The sequence below is a fragment of the Vidua macroura genome, chromosome 10, assembly GCF_024509145.1.
Source record: "Vidua macroura isolate BioBank_ID:100142 chromosome 10, ASM2450914v1, whole genome shotgun sequence".
NCBI classification, from domain to species: domain Eukaryota; kingdom Metazoa; phylum Chordata; class Aves; order Passeriformes; family Viduidae; genus Vidua; species Vidua macroura.
Window position 1 is genome coordinate 17090426 of NC_071580.1, and position 23805 is coordinate 17114230.

General features: G+C 36.9%; 1 protein-coding gene across 2 annotated transcripts in view; it reads left to right on the forward strand.

Annotated features, from left to right (window-relative positions):
- CUL3 (cullin 3) overlaps positions 1–23805 on the forward strand; it is a 54989-nt gene that overhangs the window by 25332 nt on the left and 5852 nt on the right. For both annotated transcript variants that reach the window (XM_053986189.1, XM_053986188.1), the window contains exons 3-13: positions 964–1077; positions 7781–7941; positions 8839–8953; positions 10224–10452; positions 12071–12216; positions 15076–15252; positions 16280–16450; positions 17846–17953; positions 20923–21047; positions 21412–21508; positions 22480–22614. In XM_053986189.1, coding sequence (XP_053842164.1) covers positions 964–1077; positions 7781–7941; positions 8839–8953; positions 10224–10452; positions 12071–12216; positions 15076–15252; positions 16280–16450; positions 17846–17953; positions 20923–21047; positions 21412–21508; positions 22480–22614 — 1578 coding nt within the window. The remainder of the gene's footprint in view (positions 1–963; positions 1078–7780; positions 7942–8838; positions 8954–10223; positions 10453–12070; positions 12217–15075; positions 15253–16279; positions 16451–17845; positions 17954–20922; positions 21048–21411; positions 21509–22479; positions 22615–23805) is intronic.

Here is a 23805-nt window from a genome sequence, read left to right on the forward strand (position 1 = left end):
TGTTGGTGCAGCTTGTGGCTGCCTGGCATGTGTTTTGTTTTCCTGTTTTGAGTCTCTGTACTGAAATTTGCACTATTTGCCAAGTATCAGTCCAAATCAGTGAATGTGATCATTCTGTTCGGTTACAACAGAGGGCAGAATATATTTTTCCTGTTATGTAAAAAGTCAATTCCCACATTTCATTAACTCAGGAACAATTTTTTTACATTCCCACAGGTTCCTCTTTGACATTAGTTTCAAGTTTGAGCACTGCAGTATATGCTTACTGGAAAAAATCAAAACATGAAACTGGATGGGCTTTTTTATTAGTAGGGAGAGTAGTGGCAAAGAGGCTTAACATCTGAAGTTGATGAGACAGATTAACTTGCAAATTGCAAATACATTCATAAAAAACAAAGATGACTTTCCTTTTTCTATGAAATCTTGTTGTTGGTATTAATGTAAGAGTCTGATCTTTACCAAGCAATTGGTTTCCTTTCAGAACTGTTGTTTGCTGTATCTTCATGCTATCTCAGCTTGTCTCTCTAAATGTCATCATGGCCAATTTTCCACCTGTACTTGTTTCTGTTTGTACCATTTGCTGCTACTACCCAATGTTCTGAAATTACTTGTGGTAGTAAAATTACCAGCAATTGAAACACTATAACACAGGAAATGAAAGCTTTGAGGAGCTGTCAAAGACTATTTTTAACATTTGAGACTTCAGGAATTCCTTTGAAATTTAAAACCCATGTTTATTTTGTTTCTCTTGTTTCTAGCATAATTTTTCTTACTTAGTTTTCCACAGAAGGGAAATACGAGGTAGGGATAGTCAGCACCCAGGAAAAGCAAGAACCTGTTTGCAAAATTCAGGTCCATAGAGGAGCAAGAATTCTTGTGCTGAAGCTAAGTTTAAGGTTTAAATGTTGCAGAAGAAACTGACTTGAGTTTATGTCAATATATCTTTTGTTTTTTCCACTTCAGGTGCGAGAAGATGTGTTAAACTCCTTGAATAACAACTTTCTACAAACACTAAACCAAGCCTGGAATGATCATCAAACAGCAATGGTGATGATTAGAGACATTCTGATGTACATGGTGGGTTTTCTGCTATTTCACACATTTCACAGTATAGTAAATTGTCCTCTTACCATGCTTACCAGTCTTCTTCCAAAGACTACTCTCTGCTCTTTGTTTTCAGTTTTTTGTGTGCATGCAAGACTGCTACAGGTGTTTGACAAATTGTAATTGGATTCATGTTTTAGGTTATCTCATTATCACTTGAAAAATTGATCTAAAATATAGTTGAACTTTACAGTGCTTAAAAAATAAGCTAGTCAGACCCATTCTGGCAGATTTTAGGTGTTAGTTCAGGTAGTGGTGTTTTCCTACTGTGGAAAGAACTGTAGTGTAAAGCCTCCTGAAACTTCCAGTGTGGTTGTTCTTTAAGCTTTAGGATTCAAAGAGGATAACTTTGTTAAGGTACAGTGTGTGTCCTTGAATGTTAAATTGTAGTTGGATCCTTTGCTGTTCAAGAAGAACTTGTGTAGAAGATTAAGCAATGTACATAAAATGTGATTTTTGGTTGTATGCTTGCCATTTCTCACCTATAGCAAACTGAAAAGGTTTTTTTTTTAAGAGAGAGGGCCTAACATTTTTGTCTGGATTGTGGTATGCTTTAGGTAGTTGGTCAATATTAAAATTCCCATAATATTGGGGATGTTTTAGGATGCAAGAGATGCTTAACTTGTAGTCAAAGGTTTTGACTTCAAAAGGAAGTGTTGAGATGCTGTGTTTTTTGTGTAATTTTTTTCCCCTCCAAAGGATCTTAAATGTAAAAATTGAAACTTGACAGTGAAGGACAGACAGTAATGGACTTCTTTGGTCCAAAAAGCAGATGAACTGGAATTGTACTCGTTTGGTAAACAACAGGAGTTAAGATCTTGTCTTGTAGCTGTTAAAAATCTCATGCTGTGACATTGACTGTGTTTGCATTAGCTGTGAAGTCCTCTTTGGTCAATAAGCTACTACAAGTTAAAGAATTTGAAGTAATTACACAATCACAAACAATTATTTTTAATGGATTTGCTGGCCTTCATGTTGGAGGAGTTGGTTTATTTCAGTAGGGAAAAGACCACGTATCAAAAAATAGTGCTGGATAATATGCCATCAGTGACACTGAATGATTTGTGTGCCAAAAGGAAGATGCACAGATTGTTTTGAAGATGTACTGTCCTTGCTGTGAGATCCTGGACTCCCTAATCTGTTTGTGGAGAAGGACAAATACAAATCAATTGCTGTTAGCTGCATATAGGCATATTCAAGAATATTTAATGATTAGATTAATCTACCAAAGGCAGTGGTGAATTTTCAGAAAGGTTAGAAGATGGAATCCAGAGCTTTCTAGGGGAGTAGCTGTTGTGTTTTAGCCCAGTATTATATATTATTTCAGCACAGGAGGTGCTGGATGGTCCAAAGTAATGGATAAAGCAATATTATCTGCTGCTCTTAAAATCAGTAAATTTCTGATCTTTCAAACAGTGGCAGAGAAAACTGGCTTATAAGCTTTCCTTGTTTTAGTGGCTTGACCAGTATAGTAAAGGCCAAAATCTTTTCTCTTTGAGGAAGGGTTGCCTGTGTTAGTTACCAGTCCTGGGGGAGCAGGAGAGCTGTTTCCTGAGTATTTTTTGCAGTCAGAAGAGCAATGCCTTGACTTTGTTTTGAAGCCTGAGAGTGCTGTTCAAACATCCAGCCAGCCTTCTCTTTTCCACCAAGGTTCCAGGAGGAGGAAATGTGCAGCATTCCTTCAAGTGTAAATTGAACCTCATCGGCAGTCTTTTAGATTGAGAACAGAATAATAAATCCATTTGAATCTTCTGGACTACGTAGCCTTCTGTGTGCTGTTTGACAGTTCCTAATTATTTCAAGTGGGTGTTCAGTTGAGCCCTGTGACTAATTATTTGACTCCCACTGATTTTTTTCCACCTTATACCACAGAAACAGAAAAAAATTATCCACAATAAGATATATTTATAGTATAGTAGTAAAAATAGAACAAAATTTTCTTTCAAAATGCTTATATAAACTTAGGGGCACTGATGTTTGTTTTTTAAACCTCTGTAATGTAACATGGGGTTTATAGTTATAATTTTAATTTTTATTACATAGAACTATCTAGTGTGAAGGTCTAATTCAATGGGCAGTCTCCCTTCTTTGACTTGGAGGGATATAAGACAAATTGTCAATATACATGTTTTGATTACAAATTAAAGAATAATCAATGATTTACAACAGGACTACTTTGAAAGATTTTCAGTTTTGCCTTTGTCACTGGGATGTCCTCTTGAGTCAGACATAATTTTCTTCATTCACAAAAGACTAAGAGTAAAAAACTTCCCAGTCTTGAAAATGTGCTCATTCAAAAAGTTTGGGAAAGCTGCCAGTACCACAGAATTATAAAGCACCTGTGAAAGATCAGATCTGACTGCTTTTCAAAGAAACAATTTTCAAGAATTTTATAAAATAATGATTTGTCCTTACTTTCTGATGTTGAGTCTGACTGACATGTAGGTTTATAATGATATGCTTCTGTCAGAAATAATTTATACACTTTTATTCAAGCAAATCTAATATAACTGACATTATATTATTTTATCTAAAAAAAGCACCAAACACTGTACAGCCTGAGTCACCAGGCATTGTAAATTAATATGCTTGTGTTCTAGCAGGAGAAGTATCTGCAATTATCTTATGTTTGTAAGTAAAGCATGACCCAATCCTTCTCTTGTTTTGTAGGCCATCTCGATTACACATCAGTTTCAGGAAATGTGCCTATTGCCCAACAGGCCACACTGTGACATCAGTGAAAGTAAAATATTTAATACACTCTTGAATTCTGGTCTTATTCTTTTGAATTCCTGCTTCAGCCTAGTGATTTTACATCTTCAACTAAATTGTATCTGTTTTAATGCCATATTTGTTTTCCAACTTTGTTTCACCCATTGGCTGCCATATGATTTAAGTCAAAACAAACACCTTTGCAACCCACCTTAATTTCTTTCCTCTGTTTAATTTTTCCATTTTTTAAATAAAAATCAATGCAAATAAATCTTTTTTAGGAAGGCATGTGTTTTATACAGTGGGGTTTGTACATTATGATGCTTAATGGCTAGAACACTTGCTGTTTGAGGTTATGGAAGGATTTCATTGCTCATGCAGAACATCCTCCACAAGACACTCTCAAGTTTGCCTTATAGTTATGTTTTTTAAAATGTGTATTACCTAGTCTCTTGTGATTGCTCTCTGGTAAAAGGCTGTTGCTTTCATTTCTGTTGCAGGTGTAGTATGTGGTTTTTGCAACCTTTTGCACTTATTGTGCAAGGTTTGTCTTGATTATTTTGAGACATTCCAGGTTCCCTGACTGAATTTCAAGTTTATGTAGTTCCACTGGATTTTGTTTGATATAGCATGAGCTCTCTTCCTTTTTACACGTTGAGGGAGCAGTAATTGGTGCCAGAGTAGATGTAATACACTGTAAATTCTGGCACTGTCTGTGACAAGCAGTGAGGCACTGAAGCAGCCAAGTCATGTGCTAAGCAGCATCTTTGCTGAGTCAGGTCAGGTACTAAGATTGAAGTAGTGAAGTACATTTGGGCATATCTGAAATTCAGCCTCACAGTGGCAGTGCAGGTAAACGTACCTACAGTGGGCTTTATTTAGCTGCTCTATGGAATGGGAGCAATGGAGGTGGAGTTGTTTGGGCTTTTCTCCGAGCAGTGTGAATGTGTGTATTCTTAGAATGTCAAATGGAAACTGGGTTAAACTGGATTCTGTGGTGTCTCTATTACTTGTGCTTGCTAAATTTAATGCAGTTTCAGGTACGCAAGTGCAGCAGTCACACCCCTGGTTGCATTACAGGCCTATGGGTAGTGCCAGTTACACACTGTCAGAAGTGAACAATTGCTCCTGCAAATGCAGCTGTGGATTTCTCAGAGGGCAGAGCATTCCCTTCTCATCTGTGCTGTGTACAAAGCTGGTGACTTTTTTTTAGGCCAGCACTGACAGGTTGGATGTGTGAGTTTTGACGAATGGCTCTCATTGTCCATGGCTTACACACAAGGTATAGGGAGGAATGTTGTTTTTATTTCCAGAACTAGGATCAAAGACACTTACTGTATACACAAGGGTGTCTGAAGGCTGCTGCATCATCCAGGTAGTGCATCCGTGCAGAGATAGGTAAAATGTGGCTACTGGTACCTGACAGTAGGTGACTTCAGAATTATTTTGGAGTGTAAGCAGGATTGTAATTCATCAGTAATTGCTGTCTGAAATTCTATCCTTGTCTCCTGAAAGTTACTCCTACCGTTAAGCACCCACTGCTTCTCCCCATGGGAAGTGATTTCTGTTCAGTAGTGTGTAGCCTTATCAGTCAAACCTGTTCCCAAATGGGGCTCTCTGTGATTTTCTTTTTTAGACTGGGAGAGCTTCCAGCAAATGTGATCTGTTACCAAGGGTGAGCAAATCAGCAGGATCAGAAATGTTAATGTTGCTGCTCTGGTTTGGGTATTGTTTAGAGGTCTGGCTTACTACAGAGGCTGCTGATAAACTGAAAGGAGTTACTCTTTCACAATGGCAGTGTTCAGCACTGCCACAACAGAAGCTATGCAGATGAGTCATAGCCATGGCTTTAATCCTTTTAGATACCCGGCTGCCTGTGTTTCAAAGACCTGAATATTTTTTGGAAATAATAATTATGTTCTTTTCAAGTTATAGTATTAGACACTACATTTTAATTTGTTCTTTCATCTCTTTGAAAATGTATTTTTAAGCTTGTCTTACTTGAGAATCACATTTACTTCTGTTCTTGATGTGTGTAAATAAGTAAGTGAAATAAACAAGCCTGTTTCTAAAAGCAGAGAAGCAAAAGTAACCTATTCCAAAGATTTAGCCCAGCACACATCACTGAACTGACTTCATGAGAGCAATTAGTAAATGTTGTGCTTTGAGACAGCTGAGCTTGCTTCAGGAGCCACAGAGGAGGCATATCTGACATGTTCCCATCTTGTTTTTTCATTTAAATTCAGGGCTGCCTGTCTGAAGGCAGAGAGTGGGAAATCACACCTTAATTGTTGAACCCAGTGTTTTGCTTTCCTCTGGTCACCACGTGGCAATCTGGCATATAATTAGTATAGGAATAATTTTGCCATGTGAATACAGGTGCTAAATGCTGGGCTGTCTGTTCCTTCTTGTTTTTTGAAATTGCAGAATTTACGTAAACTTGCAGTTTTGGAATATCTTTTCCATAGTCTGAAGCATAACTTTTGTTCTTTTAATGGTTTCATTTTCCAGGTGTTTGAGTAGCTTTACTCTTTAATTCTGTGTGTGATAAAGCACTTAAGATAGTGATGGAACCAGTTGAGAAGCTAATATTTTTACTCAATTTCATAAATTAACTATCATTCTTTATAGAATTTGATTGTTTTTTAGTATTATTGTTTTGTTATAGCTATATACATTTTTACAAAACCTCATCCTCGTCAGACTTGTGAGTGGGTACAAAACTCCTAGCTTTTTCTAATGTTGTTGTCCTGATGCTTAAATGGTACCAAAGCAGTATTTTTAGTAATTGCCCAAACTATGATATTAGAGGAATGGATTATGCCCTGACAGAAATTAACAAAAATAATAGTTGTTCATCTCAGAAAGCAGTTGTAAAAACTCCATTTTTCTGTTCTTAATACTGTTTTAAGTGGTCTGACACAGTAGTGGCTGTTAATCAAATACATGCATTTTCTGTCCACTTTATTAATAAATTCCTTTTTTCAGAGTTAAGTTGGGAGAGAGGAATAGGAAAGGAGAGACAACTTTTTGGAGCATTTCTTTGGGTAGCAATAAGAGACTTGGGGTCTGCTTAGCACTCTCAGTCAAATCTATATGATGGATTCTGGGCTATGCAGTCTTAAAAATGCTGATCTGAGGATCATCATTTGTTTTTAAATGTAGGTGCATAAAAAATGGGTAGTTGAGGAGCTTGATCCTTCCCATAGACAGAGATTATATATGGAAATAGAATTTAAACATACATGCAAAAAGTATTTTCTTCTCTCCCTCTTCTTTTTTTCTGGGGGGGGTTGGTGTATGGGTGAGATTATAATGAAACATTATAAGGTTTTGAAATATTGCTCAAGTGGAATGAAACTGAATTTGGGGAGGGTGGAGGGAGGGATGTCTACAGAAGTCTTGTGTACAATTTTGCAGTACTAATCCACAAAGATTTTGATTGTAACTCTTCTTGCTTTGGTTCTGTATTTGCTGTTCTTTATATAATGATGCTATTTCAGGAAATTGCACTGAATATTGAATATCTTTTGCCTAGAAGGAGTGGTAGGAAGATGCATGGAGGGGAGGGGGAAGTTAAATCATTTTTCTTAAAGATCAAAAAGAGATGGAAGGGTTTGAGTAGGTAAGTAGAACCTCTTTCAATAGTGCTATGCATTTAGTCAGTAGTTGGAGACTCCTCTGCACCCAGACTAAAAAGTGGGAAGGCTGTAGATCTGTTCTGTCATGCTTTAGTCATCAATGCTGTGCTTATACTCCTAAGATAGAACTTCCAGTGTAAATGAAGTTTTGGAAAATGGGACTGATTTTGAATCTTGAAGAGTATACAGAATTTCTTTCTATTAAGAGAAGAGATACATTTGGTCCTATTTCCACTGGAGAGAAGCAATCGATCTCTTGTATTTTTGAATAGCATTGATGCAGTGAATTCACAATTTTATTGCCATTCATGCCCTTGTTGTAGGACCGAGTGTATGTGCAACAGAACAACGTGGAGAATGTCTACAACTTGGGCCTGATAATTTTTCGAGATCAAGTTGTACGTTATGGCTGCATCAGGGATCATCTGAGGCAAACACTGCTGGATATGATTGCAAGAGAGAGGAAAGGAGAAGTTGTAGACAGGTAAGATGTTTCTGAGTGGAGTCTTTTGTTGTAAGTAATAGCTGTCAGTTTTTAAAGAGTGACTCAAGAACGTACACAAATAATTTGTTATTTAAGATCACAATTGTGACTAAAATTTCTCTGTATTCTGGAATAACATATTTCTTTTTGTATTGTATTTTAGCGTAATGGTAAACAGGGAAGGTTGTTAATATAATTTTCAATATTTACCTTGCTACTCTGCCTGCATTTCTGTGACTAAGGTTGCCCAATGTGCAATTCAGGAAAAGAAAAAGACTCCCCAGCTACAGCTGTGTATTGTCCCCTACTGCCAGAAAGTGGAATCTTCTTCTAGATGCAATTCTTTTGTTTTCATTAATTTGCTGATTTATTTGAATTTTGGTGGCATTTATTTTGTGTTCAGCTGGGGTTTTTTTCTTTCTTTTTTTTTTTTGTTTGTTTGTTTTTTTTTGTTTGTTTGTTTTTTTTGTATTTTTTTGGTTTTGGGTGGTTGTTTTTTTTTTTTAAACAGCCAACCATCCACATGTGCAGTTGTTTTGAAGTTGCAGTTCTGACCTATGTGTGCAGTTTCCTTTGAAGTACTATTTTGGGTTAATTTCTTATATATTAATATATATTCTTCATAATTTTATGACCTAGTAGAACCTGAGCCATTTGTCCCTGTCATTGCATTTAAAATACTTAAGAAACATTGTCAGCTCTTTAGTTTTGAACAAAACAAATGACCTTGCTCGTGTAGTGTTCTTGAAAATGTCACGTACCAAACAGATTAGAATGGACTTTCAATTGCTACACTTTATTAAAGTTAATATTGTCTTGTGAGTTGTTATTCTTCTGTGTACTCTGTCTTACAACCACGTAGATTTCTCAAGTTGTTAACAACTTACTTTTTGGCAGAGGCGCAATAAGAAATGCTTGCCAGATGTTAATGATTCTAGGTCTTGAAGGAAGGTCAGTCTATGAAGAAGACTTCGAGGCTCCATTTTTAGAGATGTCTGCAGAGTTTTTTCAGGTACAGCAATATTCTAATGCCATATTTGGAATGCTGTTATAACTCTCAGATCTCTGAACTGTCAGCTTTGGTGGTACTTTACATACTTGTTGCTTTCTGATAAGTCCATCTCCATTAAATGAAATAAGAAAAATAGTCACTAACTTTGCAGGGCAAAGAGCAAGGATTTTACAGAATTAGCCTAATTTGAATGTATTTTTGAGCTATGGGTGCTAATGACATGTACAATAATCATGATGCTCATCTCGTGCCTTCTTTAGGTTATTTCATGTAACTTAGTCTACATCTGCTTTGCCCCCACAGTCTTTTTGAAATACCAGTAGCATGAAAAGTGCAAACTGTTTCAGGCTTGGAAACCTGTCAAACTGCCTTTGACGAGACTTTGATACCTTCATAGTTTCCACATTTGTGAGGGTTTTTTTGTAATAAAATAAACCAAGTCAAAGAACTAATCATGTCCCAGTGGCTCTCTAGTTGTTGATCAACCACCAAATAATACATTCCAAATATTTTCTGAGGGTTTTTTTTGTGAGATACTTGGAGGAAGAAAGCCAGTTAAGTGCTTGTTGAGTGAAATTATGATCATCTATTGCTGGAAATTGATAGAAATTTTTAAATCATGTTAAAAAGTATCTAGATAAGGTAATTTGTGAGTCTCCCATTTCTTATGCAGGATCAATTGTCATATGCTCTGATCTCCTAACTTCCTTGAAAAGCAGAAGCATATGTTGCACAGCCATTTAAATATCAGTGTTCATTTTTCATTGGTGCTTATATAAAATTAAGAAAAACTATTTCTTTCATTTATCTTCTATTACTTAGCTTTGCCTGAAAAATAAGAGATCTTTTCTCCAAAGACTCTGCTGACCATATGAATAAAAACAATTTAACATGACACAATGTGCTCAGCATTGTCACTAATGAGAATAAGGAGAACTACCATAAGTTGGTATTTGGAAGGAATTTTTGATCCTTCACTTTTCCCATTTTTGTTTTCTTTGAACCTGTGGCTAAAACCGTAGTTGGTAACTGGAAACTAAGTTGGCTTGAGTTGTTTTACTATGAAAAAATACATTATTTGTAGTGCATGTACCCCCTTATGTAACACATTTAGTATAATAAAACCTTTATTTTGTGTTAAGTGTGTATGTGAATCTTGGACGTGTTGAACATGCTGTTTGATTTGAACTTGCTTATAAATGCTGATCTGACATCTTTTCTTTTTACCCTTTATAAAAGAGTCTAAAGTATTAACTTGTTTTAATCACAGATGGAAAGTCAGAAATTTTTAGCTGAAAACAGTGCTTCTGTGTATATAAAGAAAGTAGAAGCTAGAATTAATGAAGAAATAGAGCGGGTGATGCATTGTCTGGATAAATCAACAGAAGAACCCATTGTGAAAGTTGTTGAGAGGGAGCTTATTTCCAAGCATATGAAAACTATAGTGGAAATGGAGAACTCTGGGCTAGTTCATATGCTGAAGAATGGGAAGACAGAAGGTAAGACTGCATCATTTGTGAGACACAAATGCTTCTGATACTGCTTATTGTTTTTGAACATGGGCTAAGTCAAGCTTAACATCTGTGTTTCTGTGTAATTGTGGAAACATTCAGTAACTGTTTCACAAACATCTGAGAATATTCAGTGACTATTAGATGGCTCTTAAAACAGAGCCCATACACTTAACTTGTTTCTGTTTAATACCAGATACAGGTAGTTTTTTGGTAAACCAAGTATCTGATAAGAAAAGTACAAATCTATTGTAGTGATTTTTGCCATGAATTGACCATGAGTCTTTTTATTTTATTTTATTATTTCCATTCCTCTAATATGTATTTGTGAAAATGCATCACATATTTTTTTGGCCCACAGGGAGTTATTTTAAAAGTACTTGTGTAAAAGACTTAGACAGAAGCATTGCAGGACTAATTTTTGGGGAGGGAGTGTTGTTGCAGAAAGGAGTTGGCCATTTCTAAAGGATAAGAAGCAGCTTATTGAAGTGGTTGAAACAGAAGGGCTTGGTTTGATTTGTTTTTCCCTAATAGAGGTTAATGTGGGACAGAGTGACTGAATGAAAGTTATTATGGAAATAGAACCTAAGTTTCTAAAGCAGCATAGCGAAGAGAGGGATTGTAGTATCTATATTTAGAAATCAGTGCTCACTCTAAAGCCATGAGAATGGGGAGCAGCCTTGCTGCTTAGATTAATGGCCTTTGTTCATTAAAGCAGCTTCACAATTACTAGGTGATAATCAGAGCACAAAGTGAACACATTTCCTAGCTGAAAAAAATAATTATTCTGTTGAAAAAGAAAGTGATAATACTATACTTAACACTTCCTTCTTTAATATCCAGTTTAGATAACCTTCAGGGTGCAAGGATATTGAAGGGTATTGATAAAATACAGGAATTTGATTATTTTATAGGCCTCGATTTGATTCAGTTAACTAGTAGAGTGGAAATGCTGCTTTGTGAAGATGAGATTTGTCATAAAGGTACAAGGATGGGTTGTTCTTTTGGAAAGCAATGTTTAGCCTAAGCCATTTCTCATTATTTTAGGTGGATGAAACGTAGTAGTGTAAAAGTGTATGACTGGCTTTAAGACAAACTGTAAATTAAACTCTAAATTTTTACCAGTTTTTGCTTTTAATACAGAAACAAGTGTCTCATTAGTGTTGTCCTATTTGGTTTAACTTGCTTTCAAAAAGAAAAAAAGTTTGATGCAATGCTTGATTTTGAGAATGATAATCTCAGAAGCTACATTCTTAAATACCCCTGGAAAGCATAATCTTACTGGAGGTCTAGTAGGTTCACTATCCTTCAGAATTAGCATCATCTTTTGCTGGCCTGCAGGTCAGCAATGACAGGTTCTTTGCTACAGACAACCTAGAATAATTGAATACAGTCTTTGCTTTTCATTTTGATGCTGCTGCAGTAGCATCTTGTCAGGGCTAAAGGCAAGAGGAGATCAGAAGAATCTGGTGCCTGAGCTGTTACAGAATGCTTTCTGTGGCTCAAGAGGCTGAACTTCAACTGTCAGCTTTAGCTCTGGGATGAGTGAGTTACAGAAGTGTAACACACAGAGGTGTCCTGCATAATCTCTCATTGTTCCTTGCAGACCTTGCTTGCATGTACAAGTTGTTCAGCCGTGTGCCAAATGGTCTGAAGACAATGTGTGAGTGCATGAGCTCATACCTGAGAGAGCAAGGCAAAGCACTGGTTTCTGAAGAGGGAGAAGGAAAGAATCCAGTTGACTACATTCAGGTAGTTAAATACTTTAACTTCCTTTTTTTTCCCACATTCCCCACATTAGCAGTTAACCACATACACAATTTATAAGGTATACCTTAGTATTGATTCAAAAGGGGTTGTTATTAATAAGCTAAACTTATAAGTGTTTTTAAATGTATATTCTCCAAATCTTCAGACATGTTTAGAACTCCTACTGAAATTGGTTGGAAAGTACGTACTAAGTTTTTGTGCTCTCAGTAGTTGCTTTTAATAAACAACTTACTCAGCCTAGTCATCTAACTGCTGGGAACTTCTTGGGTTTCCCTAAATGCTGTGTCTCCAAAGCGAGTTATATGTCTGCTGACAAATAGCTTTGTAGTGTCCACTTTCTTTAATTTTATGTAACATTAGCTATCAGTGTGTATTGAGGCAAAAATCACATGGTAATATTTCATGGCAAGCTTAGCTGTGACTGAGAGGTGAATGTGTTTATCAGTTGTAACAAATTACTCATTCTGTTCTCTGTCTCCATAAGAAACAGAACAGTTCTGCATGTTAAAAGATGTGAGTGTTCTTACTTGTTCTCTCCCACTAAGTAATGTGTACCATTAATTTATCAAGATCACAAAATAGGCTTCAGAACTATTTGTCATCTTTTCTCTTCCATTGTCTCTGAGAAGATGGTTTGAAATTTGCATATAAAACCTTTAGAGTTCATTGAACCTTAAAGCTGTGTTTCTATAGCTCGAAGATGTTTTATATTTATTGTGAAAGTGTATATTCATTAAACATTGCATTTTTTTAAAATGTGTGGTTCAAGTCCTTGTGTCTTTTCTTCATGAGAAACATTAATGTATGTCTGTCAATCTCTGCTGTTTTGTTTGAAGATAATAACTGTGCTAGAACTGGTTACTCTTTGAAGAAGCCATTTGAGTATAAAAACATTTTTGATTGGATTCTTAATTTTCTGGCAATGCTGAAGCAAACTTCTTACCAGGCTTACACAATAATCACCTCTTCAAGGCCTGGTAAAAAGAAGAGAGAATACCCTTGAAAAATTATTAGCTTTAATGATTAAGGACTCTTACATTTGTGATAGTGTGATTTAAGAAAAAAAAAGAAAACAGGGGATGGGGGATGTGTGCAAATTATGTGGCAAATAAGGGTCTGGATTACTTTGAAGTAATTTTAGCTCCTGATGGGCCTAAAGAGGTATCATAAAAAATTTAACTGAGACAGATCTAAAAACTTAATTATAAAGATAATATCAAGGTTTCCTGTCACAAAGGTGGAAAGCAAAATAAGGCTGAGGAAGACTTGCCCATGTGCTTTGGCAGAGCTCAGCCCCTCAGTATGGACTCCAGTATCTCATGAAGATGTCCTGGGGCAGGGATTGACATTCAGTCACTGAAAAACCCCCAGAAAGGTTTATCCTTTCTGAAGGAAGGAAGCAGAGAGGAATATCTCTATGAATTAAGAAACCACCTTACTCTTTTCATCTCAGCCATGTTCATGTGACTCTGACAAGGATAATAGCACTAAGGAGACATGGAAGCTGCATTAAACCATCATGAAAAAAACTCCATCACAGCTCAGCACTGCTTCCACAGCATGACATCACCCTGAGCATAATTGGTGAGATGCTTGCAACAGCATTGCCAGGGGATTAGATTTAAAACTTTGTATAATAGTTTGAAGGGATGTTGAAATGCTTTTGTAATTCAAGGTACTAACAGTTTCTCCTGTTTAACACCAGGTTGTTCAGATGGTGTACTCCTGGAGAGGAGACATGAGCTAACCTTGGTAAACAGAGAGATAGTGGGATTTACTTTGAATTTAAAATTTCTAATACGCATTAATTAGCCTGTCTAAAGATCATTCCTTTAAGTGAGATGGTGAGTTCCTAAGAAATATTACTACTTCTTTGAGTAATTCTTGAATGGCTTCTTTAAGTAACCACATACGAAAAATTTCTTAAGAACCTGAAGACGCAAATATCACTTAACTTGAAGAGGTTTTGCAGGCAGTGGTTGTCCATGACAAATCTAATTCTCAAGTGAAATTCTCTCCCCCTGCCTGCCAAATGCTGTCTCAGTTAAAACCTGTGTGTATCATATATACTTAGCAAGGTGCTCAGGTGATTTTAAGATGCTTCCCCCTTCTATACTCAGTTGCTTTAACCTTGGGTGGAGATCTAAAAACGATGCTGAGAGATGTTTTAGTTCAGAGGAGGTGTTTTAGTTCAGTTCAGGTTCTTGATGCATGTATCTAACTTCCATATGCTCCCAGTGACTCCTAATGATCACCAAGAAACACACAACTGAATAATGCAGAACATGTCCCTGGACTAAATTAGAGGGAAACACAAACACTGACAAGTTTAGGCCTGTTGTTGGAGTGTGTTTTCTCCTCAAACTTGTTCAGTAGCTCTAGGGATGCACTTAATGGGTGCTCAGGCTCAGCTTTCCCACATGCTGTGTTTATGATACTGACTTGTCCATGTTCTTTGGAATAGAAAAGGCTTAATGAGTGCAACAAATACCTCCTTTAAGTTGTTGATTCAAAAATACAGGAAGTCAACCTGTTTAACAAGGGTGTTTAAAAAGCATTCTTAATCTGAGAAGTGTATTATAACAAACTGCAACAGTGTTTGACACCAATATTTTAGGCAGTTTATGTGAAAATTGCCTCTATAAGAGATTCATGGAAGCAATAGAAATTTAAAAAGGCAAATGACATTTCAGATACTTTCTAACAATTCTGAACAGAGAGCATTGCAGAACCTCTGACTGTAGATCTGGTCTTCTCTATGGCCTCATCTATTATTATTGTTTCCCAGCTTACAACTTCACATCAGTGAAAATGGTTTTGCTTTCTTCTCATTTCTGACAGGGTTTACTGGACTTGAAGAGTCGGTTTGATCGCTTCCTTCAAGAATCTTTCAATAACGACCGGCTCTTCAAGCAGACAATTGCGGGTGACTTTGAGTACTTCCTCAACCTCAACTCCAGGTCTCCAGAGTACCTCTCATTATTTATTGACGATAAGCTGAAAAAGGGAGTCAAGGGAGTAAGTATAAATCAGCTCAAAATATCGTGCTTTTTGCTCTGTAAATTTGGATGGAATTCAACTAAGCTACTTTTCTAATAATTATTTTTATATTAAGAGAAATTACAATTTTACCTTCAAAAAGGTGTATATAACACGTCTGAGCTCATAATACTTCGGATCTAAATGTAGAAAAAAATCAGGCATGAGGAGATCTGTGTGGCTTGTCACCTACCTCTGAAGCAGCATACCTGAACTACTTATAGCAGATACTGTCTCAAAAAACAATTAGGTTGTGGTAGATTCTGCAGCTCCCTTATTTTGAAACCTTACATATAATTTCCTTAAGTATATTTATAGTTTGGCAGCTATTCTCATTATCTGATAATTTCTTCTGAAAATTAATTTGGTTAGAGAAAAGAGTTTGTCTTTGCTACTTTTTACTGTTTTTACATACCCGAGAACTATTACCATATCTGTCTTCTAGTTCTGAGTACATCTGTTGCCTTCAGTCTTAGCTTCTTTAATGAAATTTTCTGAGGTACAGAACCCAGAACAGGACAGGATGGTTCAGCGGAGGCTTCAGTTACTCTAAATAAAACTTAGTATTAAAGCATATAACTTGTGCTTTGGGAATCAAATAGTAAATTCTGGTTTTTTATAAAACAATCATTTTATTTGTTTGGCTCTAAACAGGCTTTGCAAAACATGTCTTAACAGTTAAAAAGCTTTCATTCCAAATGAACTTTTCTACTCCTAATACTGATTTCGCTCATGCTTTTTTAAACTTACCCAGGAACTTCTGCTATATTTATTTCTACCAAATCATTGTTTCCCTTTTCCCTTGCTCTTGCCTTTCCCTTCATTTTAAATCTATTTCTTATTCCACTTTGAGTTAGTGCACTGTTCTTTCGGCTGTCAGTCATATGTAGGACCAGTTTTGTTGGCTACTGTTAGACCATCTGCTGCTGTGAATTGCTTTAAGTACTTAGGTTGTGTAAGACACTTATGCTGGAAGATTAAAACCAGCAAATTATTTCTTTTACAGCTAACAGAGCAAGAAGTAGAAACTATATTGGATAAGGCAATGGTTTTATTCAGGTTTATGCAAGAGAAGGATGTTTTTGAACGCTATTACAAGCAGCACTTGGCAAGAAGACTTCTCACAAATAAAAGTGTTTCAGATGACTCTGAGAAAAATATGATCTCCAAATTAAAGGTAAAACAGTACTTGCATACTTTTTAGGGGTTTTTTTCTTCTTTGTTTTTCATAATTATGATTTCTTCTGGTTTTACATGAGACGTACAGATAAATTTAATCTTGATCGCTGCTAAATACAGATCTGATTTTGAAAGCCCAACAGAAAATACAAAAGGTTTTTTAATATTTTCATGGAAATAAAAGGAAGGAAGTACTGAAAAGCCCCTGTGATCAGAGTGCAATCTAGAAAACATTTTTTTCTAAGTTTTTAAATAATAGGACAACTGCAGTGACTGAATTTGAAGACTGTGTTTTGTCCTGGATTTTCCGTTATTCATGGTACAATTTTGTTATTGCTTGTGTTGTTGCTTTTTAGTTGTCTCTGTCAGCAGACTTGTGATAATGCTCAATTCCTTTCTGATTAAGTGGTTTGAAAAAAAAAATCTTCATATAAGTCTCTAGAAACACATTTTTCCTTAGCTGGTTAAATACTGATTAAATAGACCAAGAGACAGAGAAGAAGTTAAAGCCTGAAGTTGAATAGACCTTAAATGGAGTTCTATTGCAGCTTCTCAAGTTGCATGATAAATGATTAGACCACTTCTGAAGCAGAGGGATCCTAAAATCAAACTGCACCGATGCTTATTTTTCACCTTCATATTCTATCAGAGAGTGAAGCCTGTTCGTATCAGATTTCTCCAAATTTCTCAGTATTAATTCCTTCTCAATTACCCCTCCATCACTTTTAGCCTGGTAATTCAGAAAGCACAGGGCACACATGCATTTGCAAGATAAATCAGTGCACATGCAGTGCCCTCTTTTCTTACAGAACTGCAGAGTGGTCAGGATGCTGAAGCTAGCAGGCTTCCTTTCCCATGCATTCACAGTACGTGTTAGAAACGGGCACACAGTCCTGCCTGTGCACATCTGTCTGTGTGCAGCTGTTCCTGACTGTCACTAGGCCTGGGAATCTTGCTGGGTAATCTGCAGTCAGCCTGCAAGATACCACACACACTCCTAGGACAACAGGAGTTTCCTTGTGATATAAATAAGGGTTCATTCCCTTTTACAGAATTGTGCTAAAAGCAGGTGAAAGTATGTCTTGGTTTGATAAGCTTTCACAGTTTTTTTAATATGATAAAGAAATCTAAGACAAATATACAATAATGGAGAAAAGAGAAGGAAAGCAAATTCCTATCTTATATAAAGATCTAAACCTGTGTAGGTTTAGATCTTTATATAAGATAGGAATCTTTTCTGAGATCTGAATGTAATGCAAATGGAAAGGCCAGTAACCAAAAGTACAGAAGTGTAATTTTGGGGATTTATAAACTAACTTTAGTCTTGCAGTATTCCTATCAGAAGCTTTGTTTTGATAGTGCTGGTACAACAAATTATTTTGTGTGTTTTTAGACTGAATGTGGATGTCAATTCACGTCGAAACTGGAAGGAATGTTCAGGGACATGAGCATCTCAAACACAACGATGGATGAATTCAGGCAACATCTTCAGGCGACAGGGGTAAGTGCTGGGGTCTGCGTGCTTGATCTTTTGCTTCAGTACAAACCCTGCACGTGTCCACGCTTGTGGTTCTTCATTTGTTGGTAAATGTGTGTGCTGAGAAGGACTTGGTCAGCTTGTGCAGATTGTTCCTTTTTTTACTGTGTGTCTTATATCGTAAACTGTATTAGCATTTCCTGAAATGCCAGAGTGGATTGGGACTTGCACCCGCAGCTGGAGTAGTGCCAGTTCCATTCCATCGAATCTGTGCGCCCAGGGCTGGGCCGTGGGTGCGCGGCTCAGCGGCTCTGCCGGGCGGCCCCGCCAGGGGGCGCGCTGTGCCCGCCCCGGCCCCGCTGTGCCGCGCTGCCCGTGTGCCTTTCCCTGCGACGCCTCCCGTCCTTCAAGGTCAGTCTCCAGTTCTGATGTGGATTTTTTGCTAAGGGCAAGAAAAATACTGCATGCTGCAGGTATTTGCAAAGCAGACCATCTCATGTTGAGTTTTCCTGTGATAATGCCTTTGCTAAAACTGCTATTTTATTGAAAATTTCAAAATTTAGTTTTTTAAGTTTCCTTGCAAATTGTAAAATATTGATTTAGTCGCTTAAGTAGAAAAATTACACTGTCTTGTAGAAGTATGCCCTTGGAATATTTTAGGGAGACATTCTTTTTGAGATATCAGTTTACTTGCTCTAAAACCTTGTTTTTCTGTACTGATACTCAGTAACACTTAATAGTGTATATTAAACAGCCAGGTAGTTCCCTGTGTGCAGGTAAGTAGGGTGAATACATCAAACCTGTTTGAGTCAGTTTCAGAAGTCTGAATACCAGGAATATTTTCATGGATATACTCTGTCCAATGTCCCTGGTTGTGCAAGGTGATATGAAATCTTTGTCTTGAAGCAGTTGGCTGAAATCCTCCTCATCAGCATTCTGTGACTCATCATGAGTAGGAGAACAGCATGTTCTCTAAGGGGATTCAGAAAAGGATGGAGAGGAAGTGGATAAAGGTGTTTTTGGACAGGCAGCTTTACTACTGGTTTGTTTGGTTTCTCTGCTTCAGGGGCCAGTCATGTTTTGCTTCTGGAATGCTTGAAATATAAATTTCAATAAAAATTTGTTGGAGCATTCCCATTTTATTCGGTAGCATGGCAGGCTTGGACATGTAGGGATAAGAAGGGGTTGTGCTTAAAGATTCATGTATTTTTTGTGACAGTCTTAAAATAAGTGAGTTAATAAATTATATCTCTATCTTCTGTTTAGCTATATACAGCTAAGAAGATGAATTTAAAATGTTAACAGATGTTCTGGTAGGCTTTATTTGAAACTTCATCTTTCTCTTGGCAAGACACCAGCAGTTCATGTGATGGTTTCCTTGTGGTCAGCCTAATCATGGCCTTTTAACGAAATTCCAGTACTATTTAGGAAATACAGGAAGATTTGGGGGATTTTCTTACTGTTAAATTGCTGGTGATACTGTGTTTTATATGAAATAGTTTGTTCTGCTCCTTTTTAAACAGTTTCAGTACCTTGAATGTGTACATGCCTCCTAGAGGAGTCAGGCATCTGCTTTTCTCTAAATAATCCTACCTGCAAAGTTTCCTTCTGGATCCTCTATCCTGAGATACAGGCAGTGCCAAGGTCTGTGTAGATGATTGGTTTGCTCTCAGAAAGTGGAAAGCTCAGCACCAGAGCAAGTCCAGGCTTATAGATTGAGAAATTTCTGTAACTGTGATCCTGAAACATTTCTTGGAGTTCTGTAAAGACTGGGTCGCTCCAGGGCACGTTCCACTAATTCATACAATTTTTATGCTGAAAAGACATCTTGTAAAATAAAGTGCTTCCAAAACTTTTTTGTGTTACCAACTGCTTAGTGCTTATAATCTCTGATGGGAGGCATTCTGAACTAGTGCTGTGTTCTGGTCTGGCAAAGACCAAAAAATTTTGGGAAATTGTTGCTATCTCAGCTCAAATGTTTCAGTTCCAGATAAATATATTTTCTGTATCCTTCTGTCTGCACTGATGGCCTTTTCCCATACTGGCTGGAGGAAAAGAAAACTGTTGGTTGGTGCAAGCTGGTTGGTGCACACAGGCATTCAGTACACACAATACAAAAACTCTTCTGTAGTGCATGGGAATGCCACTCTGCTATTGAATAGTGAAACTTTGAGTTCAGGTGACAGTTTTTGACTTTCTAAAACATAATGTGCTCTATTTCTGTGTAGTGGATTTATATAAGTTGAATATTGTATGCTTTGGGTTTTTTTGTCCATAATGTGTGTTCTTTGAAGGTATTGGTTCTACCTCCTAAAGCTGAGAGTAGTCAATTTTAAGCTTAATAATGCTCAGCTTAGTTGGGATACTTAATGAGGATTATGCATCACTGGTAGCCAGACCTTTGTCATCTGCCAACACATCTTTATAGATCAGCACTTGAGCTGGGGAATGTTTCCTCACCAGTGCTGAATACTCAGAGTCATGGCTGTCCTTAGGGAAAGAGAATAGGTGGGCTGTGCAAAAGTGAGTAACTGTTGGCATTGCAGTTCACAGATAAGCTCCCTGTGGTTCAACATCAGATAGGCAGTATTTCCTCTCTGCTTCCAGAGAGTACATTTAAAAAGAGTTATTTTGAAACTGACACGTTTCATGCAACCCAGCTTTATTGCATGTCATCAAAAAACCTATTTACAAAGATTTGTTGTACATATCACAAGTTCTGTTTATGATCAGACATTTAGTTCTTGATTAAGAATTCCCTTTGTTCAATTCCGTATGCTCTTAAATGCCAGAGGAGAATAATGTAGAGAATTTTTGCTGTACCAATGTGATGAATCAATCTATTTGTCTGGTTTTGTAAAAAGAACGTTTACAGATATGTCTATTTCTTTTGTAGCTAAACAAAATTCTAAGTATTTTACACTGATACAGACAAAGTGATGAAACATGGTCTTGTTTTAAAATAGTGTATGTTTTCTTCCAATTACCCTTAGGTCTCACTAGGAGGTGTTGATCTCACAGTGCGTGTCCTCACAACAGGTTACTGGCCTACCCAGTCAGCCACACCAAAGTGCAACATCCCTCCAGCTCCCAGACATGCTTTTGAAATATTTAGAAGGTATGTATTACTACAGATTTTTAGGTAGAGGTTTAAGAAGGAACTTTCTAAACTTATCTGTACAGATGTTTTTTACCTGCACAGATGTTTTTTAAAATAGCTTTACTGTTAAAGATGTGCTGGCAAACAGTTCTTTTTCAGCTCATGTGAAAATTGGAGAATGCAATATATGCATTATGATCCTTGAGGTTTTGGGAGATATTAAATAGAATTCTGACAAAAGTTAATGTTTTGAAAAAGCAAAAAGTTATAAATGTTTCAAGAATGTCCTCAATACCTCCAAAAGGCTATGTAACTTTAAAATGTATTTTCTCTTCATTACAAAATGTGAGCTATATATTGTTTCATTTCAATTCTATTACAGATTTTATTTAGCCAAACACAGTGGGCGACAGCTGACACTCCAGCATCACATGGGTTCTGCAGATCTCAATGCCACTTTCTATGGGCCTGTTAAAAAGGTAGAGAATCAAGATTATATAAATATTGTATCTTTTGTTAAAAGTAAGAAAATGCATTTTTTTGTAACTTCAGAATTTTGTAAAAAAAAAAGCAAGCCCATTGAGAATGTAAGAATAAGAAAAAGATGCCTTCCATCAGCCTTATAGTCTGATTCTTTCTGTGCAATACTTTTGCTTTGACTTTTTTTCCCCTCTGAATTTAATTTGAATGTGTCACTCAGCATCATCTTTTACTTGTAGAAAAGTAATAAATGTGATCTTGAAGGGACCTCAGTTGTTTGAGTAGTTTGGATTTTTTTGATTGTCAGTGAAAAGAAGCTTGTTACTTATTTTTACTAAGCGAAGTTTAGCCTGCTTTTATATGCAGAGTGCAATGTAGACAACATTTTATCAAAAACAAGACTCTAGCAGAGTTTATGGAAGTACAATGCTTAATTTGTATGTGTACAAGAAAGGAGTTTTATAGTGATTAGACCAGTACTAAAATGCTAAGCTAGAACTGGTAATGGCATGATGCTCGGGGATGTAGGAGGCAATGCAAAATGAAAGCAAAATTCTTACAACAAAGTATTAATAACATGCACTTGTGAGGATGTTGAAATTTTGTTACTGTATGATAAATATGTTGATAACTTTAAAGATAAGCTTAAGAAATCTTGGAGGGTGGAGAAGTAATGGGACAGGGGCCTCAGAGGTGTTGAAGTCTCCATCCTTAGCAATGGTCAGTGTTTTATTGGTGGCTGCAGATGGCCTGGTCTGGGCTCTGTATGAGCCTCCAAGCTCAATCTCCCTGGCAGTGTGAGGCAGCTGCTGGAGCAACACCCTGGTCATGCCCCTAGATGTTTGCTTTTCTGTCACTTCTGTAGGCTGATCTCCTAGAGAAATTTTTCATCATGAAGCTTTGATCTTATCAGGATAAAACATTTTTCAGTGAAGAATAATCTAACAGTAGTTTTGGAATTTTAAAATAGGAAGATGGCTCAGAAGTTGGTGTAGGAGGTGCCCAAGTAACTGGCTCAAATACACGGAAGCACATATTGCAAGTCTCCACTTTCCAGATGACAATATTAATGCTATTTAACAACAGAGAAAAATACACGTTTGAGGTAAGTGGTGTGGGTTTCTTACCTGATTCTAAATAACTGGTTTGGGCACTTTCTTGTCCTCTTGAGTTAGGCATTTGAAGATGAGGTGTTTCTCATTCTATCTGAGTATGGATCAGGCCAATTAACATAAGAAGCAGATTGTTAGTAATGCACCTGGGAAGCAGTTCTAGGGGAGGAAATTATTTGGGAGCTGAAAGTTTCAGAAATGTTTGAGAATTGTGAGTGGGGTTGTTCTAGGCTATTGAGCTGTAGAAAAGCTGAAGTTGCAATGCAGCAGGTGGCTCCACTTCCTCATTTTGTTTTGGAGAAACTGGATTTAGAGGCCAAAGAGTGGAAAACGATCCTGACTTCTTGAATACCTAAGTAAAATTGGCAGGCTGGACCAAGCTGGAGGATGAATCAAAGAACTTTCAGCCTTTCTCTGGGCTGGTCACGCAGAAAGGACAGTGAAAAAGGGTCTGGATAGATTCTTAACAAGGACACTAGAAGGGTGTTGCTGGGAAAGGTTGAAATGTCAGCTAAGAGATGATGATGATGATGAAGGCTTTAAGATAGGAGGAGGATCATGTGCTTTGTTGTGTGAGCACTATATTGTTAAGATAAATTGATAGTTTTGTTTTGGACATTATCTTCTGTTTGAGAGAGCATTGGCAGCCTTGAAAAGCAGTATGGGTACAGTTTGAAACATTTGATTTCCAGGTTTTCTCATCTGCTTTTGACTGTGCTATGCATAGTAATCATCTGCCTTTTTGTTTGGATTGTGTTTTCAGCTTATTTGGCATACTTCTAGCCTGTTAATAAAGAAAGTTTCTTTGAAATGGTCTCAGTAGTGATTAAGGAAGGCAGGATTTGATAAGAGACTCTTAATACTGATAATTTAAAACGTTATTTTAGAACACAAAGTCCTGTGTGTTATGAAATCCAGTGCAGGAGCATTACAGCTTTGAGTACTTTGCAAAATATTTGAGGGAGTGAAAACAAGGAGGGGTACTTAACAGCTCTTTTTTTTTTCTTGAAGCTGATTTTGAAATTGGGCTAGTAGCTGCCTTTTCCCACCAAATTGCAGGCTTAATGAGTAGTAGAGCCTTACCCATATATGAATAAATAACACTTGGGAGAGCAGTGAAAAATACAGTTTTTAATGCATGCCCTAAATTATACTTTATTTTACCAAGACCAGATGATAGAGAA